Raw genomic sequence first — 15,875 nt, 5'->3', positions numbered from 1 at the left:
GAGCAGAGAGATGACGGGAGGAGTGCAGCTCTCCTGTTCTGTGCATGGGAGAAGGAAGCAGCAAGTTAACAGCTGAAGCTTACCCTGCCGAATAGTGCAGCAGATATCAGCCAAGAGGCCACCTCCTCCTCTTCCTCCTCCTTCTCTGCATTCTCTGCCTACCTGAGGAATAAACCACCTGCCAGCCGCTTTGCTTCTTCTTTATTTCCACTTACTTCTCTACTGTCCACTTCAATCTTCCCCCCTGTTGTCGTGCATCCAGATTGGGATGCGAACCCAACAGGGCTCGGAGGGGGGCGTGCTCTTGCCTGGGGGTAGCTGTGGCAGCAGTGGCAGCTCAGGACTGTCGCCAGGCTCCGACTCAGACGGAGGAAGCCCAACAGGCAGAGTGGTGGACAGCATGTTGGATGGAGGTCATGGGGTGGGTGGATGTATGGGTGGAGGCGGCAGCTTAGGCGGCACTCTGAGGGGGGTCCTGTCGCGTTATTGGAGCTTGGAAAGTCTGCACTCTACCACAGGTAAGTGCTCTGCACAGATAATACAGGTCTTTGCTGAGCTGCTTCAAAATCAACAGATTTCTAAATATGTTTAAAAAAAAATATATAAAATATCAAAATATCGTCTCCTTTTTGTGCACATGGAATGCATAAGTTCACTGTATGTGACCACGCATGCACCCCAGTAGATTGATACAATGCCATGAGGCTACTCAGTTATTCAGGGTAGGATTGAATGGGTGTGTGTGTGTCTGTGTTTGTGGATGCGGGTATCATGCCAGCTGGTCAGCCGACACCATGTGTTTGGGTGGGTTGGTTACTAGTCATGCAGAAATAGACATATCAACAGTTTCCTATGGTGGTAATGTACACCCTTGTTTTCCAAGGTTGTACTGATGGCCATCTGGTTGCATGTAAGGAAACCACCCTGAGCTCAAAGGAATAGAGCTGGTTATCATTTGAAATCTTTTTGAAATTAGGGCTGAGACTTTTATGTTAGTGTATTTTGCTGAAACAATATTTTGAGTTGGTTGTTTGAAACTGACTGCACATAGATGAGAGAAACAAGGAATGACAAGTAATATTGTATCAAAGGAATAAAAGTTTGCAGTCACCGTAGTTAATTCCTGGCTTCATAGTGAATCCATCTCTTCACCTTGATTCATTGATTTGGGGGAACAAGTAGTGAGTGACCCTGTTTTTTGCTTTCAGATTAGCTAGCGTGAATAGAACAGGATGACATGTGTTGCTCAAGTTGTTGTCACTTCCTTGTTATGTCAGTATGTGTCAGTAAATAGCTGTAAATTCCAAGGGGACCAGACTTAGTGGATGCAGAGTCGTTCTGGCTCATAAAGCATATAACTACTGACAAGAAAACAAGACACTGTTAAAAAAATATTACAACAATGATTCTGCTCTCGTGATCACGTTTTTGTTTATAGCACTCAGAGACCAGCATCAGCTTTTATTACCAAAAACTCTCTTGACGTCATCTACACATTAGGCACCGCTTCCACACTTTCTGCTGACTTTGTACCTGGGGGCCAGGTTGAAAAAGTCCACAAACTCTGTTGGCTGTCCCAATTGCGTTCAGACCATAGACTGTATATATAAGGTTCAGACGTACAGCCCCTGCGGAGAAAGTTAAGAGAATCTCTGGAGTTCATTAGGTTATAACAGAAAAAAAATAACTATTTCAGTTCTGTTCAGTACAGCATTTTTAACACTTAGGTGCATATAGTTAAATCAGTATAACCCTCATTACATCATGCACTCATTACCCACTAGTAATGCATTAATCGATTATGTAGTTTCCTGACTTTGATCCACCAAACCCTTCAGTACAAAAGATGCCTACATAGTATTAATATATTTAATGAATTGTGACCACATTTTCTAAAACCTCTACACTTACACATGAATATTCCATAGGTATTATGTCAAAGATGACTTTGTGCCACCCAGCTATTGTTGGACGATGGACGCAGAGGAATTTTGTTCAGTTTAATGCCAAGGACATCTGACCCTGCTGGACATTGTGTACACACAGTGGATGTACACTGTGTCTGTGTAGCACAGCCTGCTTTGCTGTTGCTGCCATGTGACTGTTTTCATTGCAGCATTCTGATGTAGGACCAGGCTGAATGGAAGACAAATTGGCCTTCAGCTCAGGACTTTGTGCAGCTGTGAAATGTTAAGCTGGCAGCAGCAAAATCAGTGGAGGGGAGACCTATAAGCTCATACAACTGTGGCAGTTAGCCAGGATCTGCCTCATTGAAGAGGCATCACATAAGCTTTAACATGACTCCTAATTGTTGTTGTTGCAGCTTCAGGGTATGTGTATGTGTGTTAAGCTATAGTGTTCTACTTGTTAAAGATGGAGTGTGTATATTTCAGGGAGGAGGGGTGAAGATGTACAGTAGGGCTGCCGCGATTCGTCGACGTCATCGATTACGACATTTTTTTTTTTAAACCGCTGGGCACCAGCCGCGATAGACTATGCATGCCGCGGCTGGGGCAGCAGTTGCCCCGGCGCCCCCCTCCCCTCCACGCAGCCGGAGGCTCGGTGTGCGGCCCGCCTCAAGTTGTTTTTTTTTTGGGGGGGGGGGGGGTCCTCGTCCACGGCGCTTCACGGCGTCGCTGGTGCGGGGGCTTCCTTTCTCTTGGACCGCGGGGCGGTGTCCGTCGCAGGTGCGGACGGCGGCCCTGGACGCGAGTCGGGTCCTTCTCGCGTCACCTCAGCTACGGCGCCCGCGTGGGGGGAGGGGGGGCCGCTAGACTGAGTCCAGAATATGTGGACATGCTGACATTCTTACATTACAACACGCATGTCTAACTAACGTTTGAGTTTGATTTTGAGCTGGACACCATTGTTTCTTATACTTTAAACTTGTTGCACTTTGTTTAATATGCACACCTAACTTTTTTATTTTGATAAGGGGTTAAATAGAAACTTTGATATCTTTTTGAGTTGCACTGCTGACTTAACTTATATGCCCTCTATTTTATTTATTTTTATCACGTTGGAGTTGCTAGTTTAAACCTACAGTTTTGCACTTTAATATTTGAGCCTTTGTTTACATTTTGTTTTGTGCTGCATTATACGATGACATACAGTTTGTTGTTGTCAAAATAAAATTAACTGAAATGAAATGGTCAATTTGATTTTTTTGGAGGAAAATTAGTCGTTTAGATTAATCAACTAATCGATAAAATAGTCGTCCGATTAATCGATAGAAAAATAGTCGTTAGTGGCCGCCCTAATGTACAGTAGAGTGGGAGGAGGCTGGACTACAGCACTGTATATTCCCTTTGGAATATAAGCAAGTGTTTGTTCAGTCAGAGGTGGACTAACACACATACTTGTTGGTATATGGTTTTATTTACATGTATTACACACTTGTAATGATATTTTGTTGTCACACGTAGCTGTGTCCTTTACCAAGCACAGTTTCTTCCCCCCGGGCAGCTACACTCTTGTTTACTCACAATAGCAGCAAAAACATAAATATGAGCTCATAACACAGAACTCATGGTTTGCCCCAGTTGTGAAGGGTTAAGGATGGAGACTGTCCTTCAATAAACTACATCACTGGCCAACGGTTAATGTGATTTAAGGTTGAGCTACAGCTGAATGTCTTTCATGCCATGGTCCATCAGGAACAGCGACAGAAGGATGATGTTATATCAGTGTAAAACCTTAGGGCGAGGAGGTCAGAGTGGAAGGTTGGGATTACACAAAGCATGTGACTATGACATTAAGGACTTCTGTTCACATCCTGTCTCTAACAGTGACTGTTGCCTCCAGAAACATGATAATGGTTAAAGCCATTATGACTCTTGGTAAAAGCCATTATCATGTTGCTGGAGTCAAGTTATTTCAGCAATATGATGAAGCTGAACATGTCAATAGACAAATATTGGCAAAAATTACAATACAAAAAAAAAAATAATAATTGTCCTTAACCCATAAGTCAAGAGGGTTTGTTGCAGGCAAGATTTTTGATGTCAGATGATTCAACAAAAACTTTGTTTAAAGAAGACTCTAGGTTCCTGTAACTTAACAAAACCTTACTCAAAGTGGTGCTAGAACAGTAAAAAATAAAATAACAGTCATCACAGACTCATCCTACTACATTTATCACCACTGTATGTTTAATCTAGTATCCAAAGAATGTCTGTCGTCAATTTTTTTTTATTTTGAAAGTCTTGGTTATATTGATTACAACTGATTTAGTGGGCTTTGAAAACCATAGATTCATAGATGCCTGAATTGACCACAACTTACAGTGAAGAATTCATGTGCTGAATAGATATTTGTTAGTTGGTAAGCAGATGAATTTTAAAATATTCAGCTCACAGTGAATCACTTACTTGTATCCTATATCTGAATCATTACTATCGTTGACTGTTTTAGAACAACAGTAACCATCAGAAAATGAATGCAGCTGAATCATTGAAATTATATTAATAAAAAATTCACCTAGTTAATTCAGTACGATTCTGAATTCCAACCCATAGCTCCTCATAGTCCAGGGGTATTGTGATGAAGCCTCTTGGGAGTACCAGTGGTGCTTTAGTTTTGTATCAAATCTATACAATATATTTATGTTCAAAAGAAAACTTGAAAAAAAATCACATCTTGTTTACCAAATCATTTCTTTCAGGAAGGAACAACCATACACTCAGTGATCAGTAAGGATCAGCATAACATCCAATATTAATATCGGTTGAGTCACTTTTGTATTATATCTATCAGTATAGCGTGTAGCACACAGGAACAAATCTAACATCCTAAGCATTGTGAGTGTACAGAGCTTGGTGAGAGATGAGAGTATGAGCAGCATCCAGTCGTGTTGTTTTTGCCCTTGACAGATAGGAGAGGGAGTAAAGGGGGGTTTGGGTTTGAGATTTCCACTGATGGAAATTAGAAGAGAAGTTTAATCTGATTTACATTGTTAGTTTTTTTTTCTTTTGGAAGGAGCTGGATCAAATGGAAAGTGTCCCCTGGCAAAGAGACATGGGGATGTTTGTCTCCTGCGTAACGCTGAGTTCCTGTGACAGATATTAGAACACACACTCTCTCACCCATTTGACCACCCTTTGCCAGTGTCAGTTCTCTATAGTACACTTGCAAGGTTGTTCCTTGAAGAACTTGCCACAACTTTATGATTTTAAGATCAGAGCTCTGAGAGCGCCAATACCGTTTTAAATGGAAAAAAAGTGAAAATAGCCTTTAACTGGCTCAAGACAGCAATGCTTCAATATTGCAGTTGGTCTGAAAAGAGCTAAGACACTTTGCTCTAAATGTACAATAGTGCCTTCAGTCACTAACTGTTTCTCGCAGTAGTATTTATTCATATGTTTTTTTCCAGGTATAATAGTCTGCCAAAGCTGTTATCTTTAATGACAATCGTTACAAAACATTTGAAATAACTAATGGGTTAGCTCCCATACAGAAGCAATCAATCAGTCAATCCAATTTATTTGTATTGCCCATATTCACAAACCACAATTTGTCTCATTGGGCTTTAATAAGGTGTGACAACAAGATTACGGAAAAACTACAACAAAAACAAATTGAACAGGGTAAAAAGAACATAGAAACCTCAGAGAGAGCCACATGTGAGGGAATTCTCTCCCAGGACAGACAGAAGTGAAATAGATGCCACCTGTAAAGGAGAACATCATAAAGATAAGAGTATTTACAGCCTTGGTTTGAATAAACAGTTTGTAGCATAACGGAAGATAAATTAATTGATGAATTGTTGTCAGTAATGGTCGAGTATCTGAGGAGAAATATTATATATCAAGCAGTCTTGTTGTAATCATAGTCCATGGTCAGCAGCCAGCATCACTATAGTCCTCAATCATGATGCACTGCCGCCATCAGGATCCACCATCAGCTGCTACATAGATCGTGGTCCACCACCATTATCGTATGCCAACAAGATACAGGATCCGCCATTACGATCACGATCTCTGATTCGCGATCTACCATCATACTCCAGGGACTCCAGGGAAGAAGTCAAGTCAGTAAGATGTATTGATAAGATATTAATTTATTTGATGTGATAAGGAGGGAGAAGCTGGAAATAGTGTCATGTGTCCCCCGACATTCTAGACCTATAGCACCATAACTAAGAGCAGGTCAAAGACAAGCCTGGGCCGGCTCTAACTATAAGCTTTATTGTAAAGGAAGGTTTTAAGCCTACTGTTAAACGTACAGATGGTGTCTACCTCCCTTAGATGAGGTGTAGGTTATGGGCTTTGTGTAAAACGTACTTCTTAATGGTCTGGCTTTGCAAATAAGGAAGTTGGCATGTTGAAATGAAGAAGGACAAAAAAGCACAAACTGCTGACACAAAGTTATTATCCAACATATTATAGTAATGGATACGTGTGACTTATTTTCCCTCTTAAATAAGGCTTGCAAAGACCGAACAAGGAAGAACAGACACAGAGTAAAAATGCATTGTCCAATATCTGGACAAAGTTGCCCTAATATTTTGGCAATAAGTACATTCCAATCTTGATCATTTAGTCCTTTTCTTCCCTACTTGTTCAAATTCATGCTATCTATTTACCATCATTCATCATGACGCAGCTCTCTCAGACATGCAGCAAAGATGCATCCTGTTCCTTGCAGGGCTTTGTCACTCCTGACCCCAAACCACATTAACTGATGTCACTTCATCGTCCTGCTCTCGGTGCAGCACGGCCCCAATAACAATAAAATCTGTCAAATGATGCTACAGAGGTCATGTATATGAACATGTTTGTGACTGGCACGTGCTTGTGTTACCACTTCTCTTCGTGTGGGCTAGTGAATTAAAGTAAGGCCAGCTGGCAAGTGTGCAGCACACTGGGCCACCCACATGCACTCAGACACACACACACGCACACACACACACAACTGTCCGCATCTGTGTGGCAAGAACGGTAAGAGGAGGAGGGAAAGATGTCTGAAAGCATCCATCACAAAAAATGGGAGACAGGGCTCTCTGGGAAATAGGTCGCCGCCGAACAGCAATTCAGCCTGAGGCATCTACATGTTCTACCTCTGCAAAAGTTACTCAGTCGTAATGGGACAGTGGAAACAAAGAGCAGTGCTATGGCAATGATTTCCACAGTTTCATCCACTAGTTTGACATGGATTTGTATTTTTTAATTTTTTAAATGGATTTGTATTTATATAGCGCTTTTCTAGTCTGATGATGACCACTCAAAGCACTTTACAGTACATTTTCACATTCACCCATTCACACACACATTCATACAGTGCATCTACTTGCAGCACTTTGTTATTCTATGGGGGGCCATTCGGGGTTCAGCATCTTGCCCAAGGACACTTCGGCATGCAGATGGTTCAGACTGGGGATCGAACCGCCGACCTTCAGGTTGGAGGACGACCGCTCTAAGTTTGAATATCATTCAGAGAAATTTGTTCACTGCAGGTAAAGATGTGTATAATTCTTGAAACTGAGATACTATTAAAATGAGTTTCTATGTTATTTTCCCTAAAGAGGTGTCTGTGGTTGCAATGGTCCAATCAGCTAAAAAACCTGTTGTCAAGTGCAACTACCTGCTGTCATGGTTTTTGTTTGGGAAACTGTAGAGGTCCTGAGACAGCTGCTTGTTGTTTGAGAGCACCTTGAATGGCAATATGTAATATGTAAAAACATTCCAGATTTATATGGTAAATTATAGATTTTCTTATTTCTTAACCAAAACTTTTTGTTTAAACCTAAAACAATGTTTATTTAACAACATTTTTGTTTTTTGTTTTCAAATTGTAAAACAAGAGCCAGGGTTATAACATTTACGGACCCTCCCAAGACAGGTCTATGGATTTTTTCTGAGATTAGCATTTGAGAGAATACCCAGACTCATTTTGCATTCATTATTTGTCAATGTCCAAAATATTTAACAGGCCTCTTCATTCTTTAGCTGTCACTTTTATTGGACAAACTGACAATTTTCTGGCAGAAAAATATTACAGTAACTAATGTTTGGCTAAAATGACATCAGCACATACGCCTTGTGAAACAGCCTATGACTGGGTTGACCTGTTTGACATTCCCCTATACTGTCTCATCCTGTTTACTGTCTCTCTTTCACTGGCACTAGCCCAAAAAATATACTAAATAGTATCTTGCTGACACATGCTGTGTAATCTCCTCCTAGAGCTGCATGTTGTGATTGATCGACTGATGCTCAAAAGTATTTTTTGCCCTCTAACTAGATCATGCTATAACAAGATAGAAAAGGATTCAGGTTTGATAATATCCCTTAAAACGTCAACCCTTGGATACCATCATATTGCACAACATATTCCCTCCAGTTTCTGATAACTTACAGCTGAAGTTGTCTGCAGTGAGTGTCAAACAGAAAGACAATCTAAAGTGCTACGATCAATGAAGTCTACTTAACAGCATTGTTGTCTCCAAACAGCTCATTACATCATGTGCGAGGAGCATGTTGTGCTCCATAAAGAGATGGAACGCTGTGGTGGCTGGTGTTCAAGGGGAAATGATGTCATGCTGCAGCCGTAGTGAAAGGTTTTTCCACAAATCAATAGTCTCCAGTGAATTTTCTTTCAGTGATGATAAATTGAAGAGCATATTAAAACTGAAATATTGGTGTGTTGTTTTTTTCTTTTCATTTCTTAATTATGAGCACCTGAAGCACTAGAATTGGATTTTTACAAAATAAGGATGAAACTGTCATTACATAATGTCCATGGTTTATGAACAATTATAATGTATTGTGTATTTCTTTTAGTTTAATTTTTAATCTTCATCCTATATTTGTTGAGTAGCAAAGTAGTAGTACATCTTGAAAATATATCAGTTATCAAAGTTGTATCTCCAGTAATGGTAGCTCAAATGCATTTGGACTTTTGTTGCAGTCATCAACAAATCAACAGTTTTAGTTTCCACACTGGCATATGTTCTTGGCAAAGCTCCCAATCATTCAGTTATTATGACTTTTGTTGATCAGGAACAAAGTAGGCAGCATAGTGATATTGTTCTAGAGCAGAGGTTGTGAAAGTGTGAGGTGAACATTATTGTAACCATAGCAATCAAGATATTTGATCTCTGGTGTCCTGCCTTAAAACAGAAGGCAGACAGAGAATGACTGTTATGTCAGACAAGATCTGGTCATGTCAGACTCTAGGAGATCACACCATGAACTTGCTGAGACTTAATCTGAGAGCTAGTAGTCACTGACATTTCCAAGGGGTTAGTATCCACCAGTAATGTTTGTCCATTTGATTTTTATTTAAAATTATTATTGTTATTTATTAGTCTAACCCTAACCCTTACTTAATGTTTACAACCATGATATCATAGTGGAGTCTTGGTGGTGTCACTCCCTCTTGTTACTTATTCACTACTCCTTATATAATATGATATCATATAATATACATATTATTTCATAGTTGACCTAGTAATGAGCATTAAAGTGCAATTTCAGACACTTAACAATGTGTCTAACCCTAAGCCTATCATCATTTTATGTAATCACTCTTAGATTTTGAAGACAAAAATTCTATTGCATTGTGGGATAGTCGTCAGAAAGGAATTAATGTAAACTTCTGTATTCATTCCAGATGGACATTTTAATGGCATAGTGGATAAATGTAGTGATGTGAAAATGAAATGCACTACATAGTACAAAGTAAGATTGTCACAATACTAGAGTTCAAATGCGATATCGATACTCAATACCATTTTCGATACCACAGAAAATTAAGACAATAACATCAACATCACTGTTTATGTCCAGTGGCTGGTAGACCTTTCCAGCTTCAATCCGGGAATTTAAGAGAAACATCAGACTTTTCAGACACAAACAATTGTGTTATCCTATTAAATTAAGACTATTTGTTAAGGATAAAGACGGGGAGGACTGATAACGTTTGCTGCCTAGCTCCCACATTAGCAGCTGTTCTTGTGCATGTAATGTATGGCCATACTCCAGAGCAATCTGCACAGCTCATGAAAATGACCCACCGTGAAAGGATTGATCTCTTCAAAAAAACTTGACTTGCGTTGGCTGTTTAAAACCTGGAAATGTCAGCAAGGATTGTAAAAATCGCATTACATGCAGTGTGTGCAACCTAAAGCACCCCATAATATTCCACATTACAGCTAAGCTCTAAACATCTGATGAGCAACCAGCATCTGGTATCTCAGCAGACTTGTGCTCATATTGGGGCCGGGAAACAAGACTGTGTTCTCTCAATTGTACCAGTACAAGTCAAGGCAAAGAGTAGAAACAACATCTTGGAAACATATGCTTTCTTGAACCCAGGTAGTTCAGCCACCTTCTGTACAGAACAGCTAATGAGGAAGCTGAATTTAATCGGCACCAAAACCAACATATTTCTTAGTACCATGGGCCAGGAGAACACTGTGGACACTCTTATACTGACTCAATTGGAGGTCTCTAATTATAAAAAGGGACAACATTTTGATCTACCAGGGTTTATACTCTAAAGAGCATGCCTGTGACCAAAGACAACGTTGTGACTCAAGAAGACCTCAGAAGATGGCCTCATATTAAACAGATCAAAACTCCTTATATTGAAGCTGAAGTGGATTTGCTGATTGGCACCAACGCCCCAAAGCTTCTTGAACCATGGGAAGTTTTCAACATCTGTTACAATGGACCCTATGTCGTCGGGACCCTACTGGGGTGGGTTGTGAATGCTCCACTAAGGGGAGATGAGAGTGACTCTGGGAAGAGTAGTTGCCCTACAGTCACTGCCAACAGCATTTCCATTGCCAGAGTGGAGGAGCTGTTGAATATTCAGTACAATCAATACTTTAATGAGAAGTCTTCTGATGAAGTTGGGATGTCAAGGGAGGCTCTTAGGTTTCTACAGATAATGGAGGAATCTATTCAACTCATAGAGAACCACTACTGCACTGACCTGCCATCACCCCCAAAACAAAACCCTAAGGGTAGTGTTTGACTGTGGAACAAGTTTCAAAGAAACATCCATGAACAATCAACAAATACCAGGACCGGACCTAACCAATTCCCTGTTTGGCATCCTTACAAGGTTTAGACAGGAACCAGTTGCTTTAATGTCAGACATTTAAGCAATTTTCCTTCAGGTGAAGGTGTCCCAGACAAATGTCAACTTCTTCCGCTTTCTCTGGTGGCCCAATGGTGACGTGAGACGGAAACTAGTGGAGTTTTCTTCCCATGTATGACTAGCAGGGCAGTACATTTTGAAGTAGCCTACTCCCTGGACACCGATTCGTGCCTAAATGCCATTTGTCCTGTCTTGTGTCGCCGAGGTCAAGTTTCTAATCTGAGATCCGACAATGGAACGAATTTCATTGGAGCCAAAAGGGAACTGAGAGAAGCCCTTGAAAACTTGAATCAGATTCAGAATTATTTTTATTGCCACGTATATTTGCATATATTGGAAATTGCCATGGTGTGGTTAGTGCACTGTACCAAGACCTATCCGATGAACAGAGAGAGGTCTGGCTTGCTCTCTTCAATAGATCACTAGATGGTTATGAGGTAACACGGGTCAGGTGATGTTGGTCATGTGTTTAAAGGTCACAGGTGAACAGGAAGAGAGAGAGCATAGGTTTGCAGGAACATACAGGTCTTACTGTAATCGTAACTAGCAAATACAATGGAATATCAACTGAGTAACTCTGTTAAAAGAACAAATCATCCAGATCACTTCACGTTCATCTCATCACGGTAATTAATTTTTGTCTGTAACCATCAGTCTGCAATAACGGGAACATCACCCACAATTACAGCATTGTTTGCACATTCACTCACTGGATACGCTTCAAGAACATTCTTTTTTCCACCTATGCAAGTGACTGTGTTGGAACATTTGAAATAAACCGAAAGTTAAACAGCATGTTTGAAATGTTTGAAGCAATGTTACATATTCCTGAAAAGAGCTTGAGATTTGTTTTTCTTTATTATCTTGTTCTTGCGGAAACAGAGTTCAGTTTCTATGCTCCACATTTGTGGAATAGGCTCCCAGAGAACTGTAGGTCAGTGGCTAATCTAAGTTATTTTAAATTAATGCTGAAGCCTTTCCTGTTTGTCAAGCCTTTTATTATTTCAAATAATTACTAATTTCATAAACTGCACTGTTTTATTTTTGCAGGTAGTAATTTCTTTTAGAATTTTTTTGAATTGTTTTATCTTGCTTTACAATTTGTCACAATGTCTTTTGTATTTTATGAAAAGCACTTCGAATTGCCTTGTTGTTGAAATGTGCTTTACAAATGAACTTGCTTTGCCTTGCCTTGCCTTCATGTGCCCATCCCCCTCTTCCACTCCTCTTCTCTTTCCCACCCCCAATTTGTCTGATAATAATGCATGGTGTGCAGCAGCAGGAGGGGGAGGAAGTGGGATGTTGAGGTATACAGACCTGCAAAGAGAGGAGGAGGGTGTCTGTATGTGTGTCTATGCTTGTGCCCTTGTACTGTATACATTGTTCTTATAGTTCCCATATATGCCTGAAAAACAAAGACCCAGAGGAACAACGCGGCTCAGCCTGGCACTTCCTTCCACACACTCTCCGACCCCCACCCCACCCACTCTGTCATCCCTCTTCATATCACTTGGTCAGAGCCTGGACGTCCTCATCAGTGACGATCAGTCACATTTGCAGGGTCTTCACTCCCCAGTGAAGGCTGTAAATGTTACTCTCATTCTCTATGGAAGGATGTGACCAGTGATTCACACAGTTTTTTCAAGACACAACTGACTTTTGCTTCTTGATGGACACAATTTAGTTAAAATTTTTAAAATAGTTAAGAAAATAATACATTTTGGAAATTTTACCGCTTTTGGAAGTTACTGCTTCCTTTGCATACCTTTGCATCCAAGGGCAGCTGTGGCTCAGGAGTTACAGCGAGTTGTACACCAACCAGAAGCTTGGTGGTCTGAGCTCCATCTCCCCATTCCAAGTACCGAAGTGTCATTGAGCAAGATACTTAGCCCCAAATTGCCTGAAGGTTGTGCTGGCACTGTATGAGTCTAAGTATGAATGAGTGGATGGCAAAACATATTTCTGAATAGTGTGTATATTATTTCCATATCTGTGCAGTCTGCTCTTGTGGCAGATCTAGTCTCTTTGTCATTTACTAAATGCAAGCTCAACTATTTCTGCACTTCAAACATCTTTTTGATCAGCTTGGTAGGTCACGTTTGAAGCAAGGCGCTATCTGCTTAATAGCAGGTTTAGGGATTTTAGATTTATTCATACAATTTCCTTATTTCAGTTTAACATAATATTGATTATGTAGCAAGACAATACTTTTCAGGACAATAGATGGCCGTTGGTTTTACTGACTATAAATACACAGATGTATAGGGATTGATTACAGTCACATGTTGTGTCTGTTCATTCTATGACATCAGCTCTGGGAGGAAATTAAACTTTAATGTAGCACTTTAGTCTGACCTCAACAGGATGGATTTGAAAGAGCTGATCTGTTATTTGGCCCTAGTCACAATTAACATGGAGATGGACTCTTGTTTTTTTTAAATAAATAAATCTAGGATTTCAGATTGAATACAACAAATATGAAAAATAATGTGTTAATAGTATTTTTCATTTATCTCAATATAAAGCAGTTTCTACAAGATCTGGGCAATTTCTAAAGTGCAATCATTTATAGTTGTTAACATAAGTAGAACACATAAACATACATTTTGAATATAAAAATAACACCTCAACAAATACTAAATGCTTCCTAACTACTCTGTGTCTGGCCCTCATAATGCATTTACCAGCCCTTTACCCCACCCTCAAACGTATCCACCACTAGTCAATTCAAGTCAAATTTATTTATATTACAACAAATCAACAAAACAGAACTGTTCTCAGGGCACTTCTTGTTGTAGAGCAGGTGTGACAGTACTCTTCATTTAATATTGTTAACATAGACCCAACCATGCCCACTGTGCACAAGCACGTTTAGCACAACCATACTTAGGGTGGCTGGCCATCTGCCTATCTTTTGGTTGAGAGATACATTTAGAGAGGGAGAGGAAGGTTAGAGAGAGCAGGAGAAAAGACAAGAATGCAAGTTCCGGATGTAACATATTACTGATGTTATTTGTAATTCTAGCAGTAGGTGTTGAGCATGGATATAGGGGCATTGGGAGACTTGCAATCACAGACTCTACAGCTTCCACGGCAGAAATACCTGCAGAGAGTAACAGGAGGAGATGAGAAAGGTGAGAAAGTAAAATCTATGGTGAAGAGAGACATGAAAGTAAGGGGAAGAGAGGAGAGTCTGAACTATTAAGCTGCTAACGGAAAGTATGAAAATGAGTGTGAAGTTGTGAAAAGTCTGAAGTATAAGTAGTACTCGAGGTTGAGGAAATACAGTAGTCATTCAAGAAACCTCACATTGCTGCTTAAGCGACAGACATACGCGACACAAAGCAGATCTGCAGCGCAACCGTTACTTGCTGGTCACGCAGGCACTGTTGCTGCTAACATTGGACCTAAAATAAAAAAACAAGACGTTTCGCGACCCACATGCACGCTAAAATAGTTTGTAATGTAGTCAACATTTTTATATTTAGCAGCATTCTGCAAAGCTGTGAATTACGATTTTGGCATCTGCACTGGAAAGAAAAGTTTAGCTGTAATGTAGGTGAAAAAAGATAATGAGAAATCACACAGTTGCCAAGGGTAACAAACTAATGCCTGTCTGGCATCAGCCTTTATTGGCACAGATAGCTGTATATCATCAGTGAAGCAATGGAAATGAAATCCTTAATTAATTGAACTGCAAACAATTTGGCCAAAAAGTAAAATACAGTGATATATTAAGAGAGGGTCAATTACAGAGCCCTGGGGTACTCCCTATTTTGGATGAACATGTTGGTACACACAAAATTTCCCAACACACAAACCTCATTAATAATCTTGTTTGAGTGGGGAGAGATTCAACTGAAATCAGGGGACTATGTTTACTTGATTGGTGTAATTTTCAACGGGACCTGTTGCTGCAGTGAGAGAAGCTAGGATCACTCGAGATTGCTTACCAAGAGCAGTTAGAATTAAAGGATCAGTGGGTTGAGTGGTAAATACATTTGAACCAATGTTAAAAGGGCCGGCTAGTATCTCCGCAAGGTGGATAAGAAAGTGGTCAGAGATAATCGAAGTGAGGGGAGAGACAGTCAGACTAGACACTTCTATCCCACAAGATAGAATCAAGTCAATAGTGTTGCCACTGCAGTAAGTCCGTTCACAAGAAAACTAAATGAAAATCAAACTATCAAGTAAGAAAGAAAAGGGTTCTTGGGGGTTTGGGTGAATATTGAAGTCACCAAAAATTTGAATCTCACCATTGTATGCAACAAGGAGAATTCTGCTCATTCTTTTTTATTGTGAATAGGGGCCAGGTGGTCTAGAGAGTAAAACATGGTAAAATGGTTGGAGTCTGTTTAATGGGGGAGGCAGTTTATGATAGGAATAGATTGCATTATACTGCCTCAAAAAAATCTAAGGAAACATTAAAATTGTCCGTTGAATTGAAAATAGACGTATAGATCAATCCACGCTGCATCTTATTCAGTAACCAAAGCAAACAGTTTAATTATATTTTCAGATGGGAATGCTTCATTTTGTGACAAAAGAATATTAGGTTTAAGCAAGTATTTTCCTGAATTGACCTATTTTCAAAAAATAGTGGACGCATCACCTACTATAATTCAGTAGGTTTAAAGGGATAGGTAACACTAAAAAGGAAAGTTCACTGATATTCTCTCACTACTATGCCGATGGAGGGCTGGGTGAAGTGTTTGAGTCCACAAAAAAAGCTTTTGGCGTTGCAGCCCAAACCAATACAGTGGAAGATA

The 15,875-nt window shown here is 40.0% G+C and overlaps 1 protein-coding gene across 1 annotated transcript in view; it reads left to right on the top strand.

The window, feature by feature from the left end:
• Positions 1–235: 235 nt before the first annotated feature.
• Positions 236–15,875, top strand: part of arhgef4 (Rho guanine nucleotide exchange factor (GEF) 4) — a 50,782-nt gene continuing 35,142 nt past the window's right edge. Inside the window, exon 1 of the mRNA XM_061093940.1 lies at positions 236–518. Coding sequence (XP_060949923.1) covers positions 269–518 — 250 coding nt within the window. The 5' untranslated portion in view covers positions 236–268. The remainder of the gene's footprint in view (positions 519–15,875) is intronic.

The sequence above is a fragment of the Limanda limanda genome, chromosome 20, assembly GCF_963576545.1.
Source record: "Limanda limanda chromosome 20, fLimLim1.1, whole genome shotgun sequence".
Lineage (NCBI taxonomy): Eukaryota > Metazoa > Chordata > Actinopteri > Pleuronectiformes > Pleuronectidae > Limanda > Limanda limanda.
Note: the sequence above shows the minus strand (reverse complement) of the source record. Positions and strands in the feature narration are given on the sequence as shown.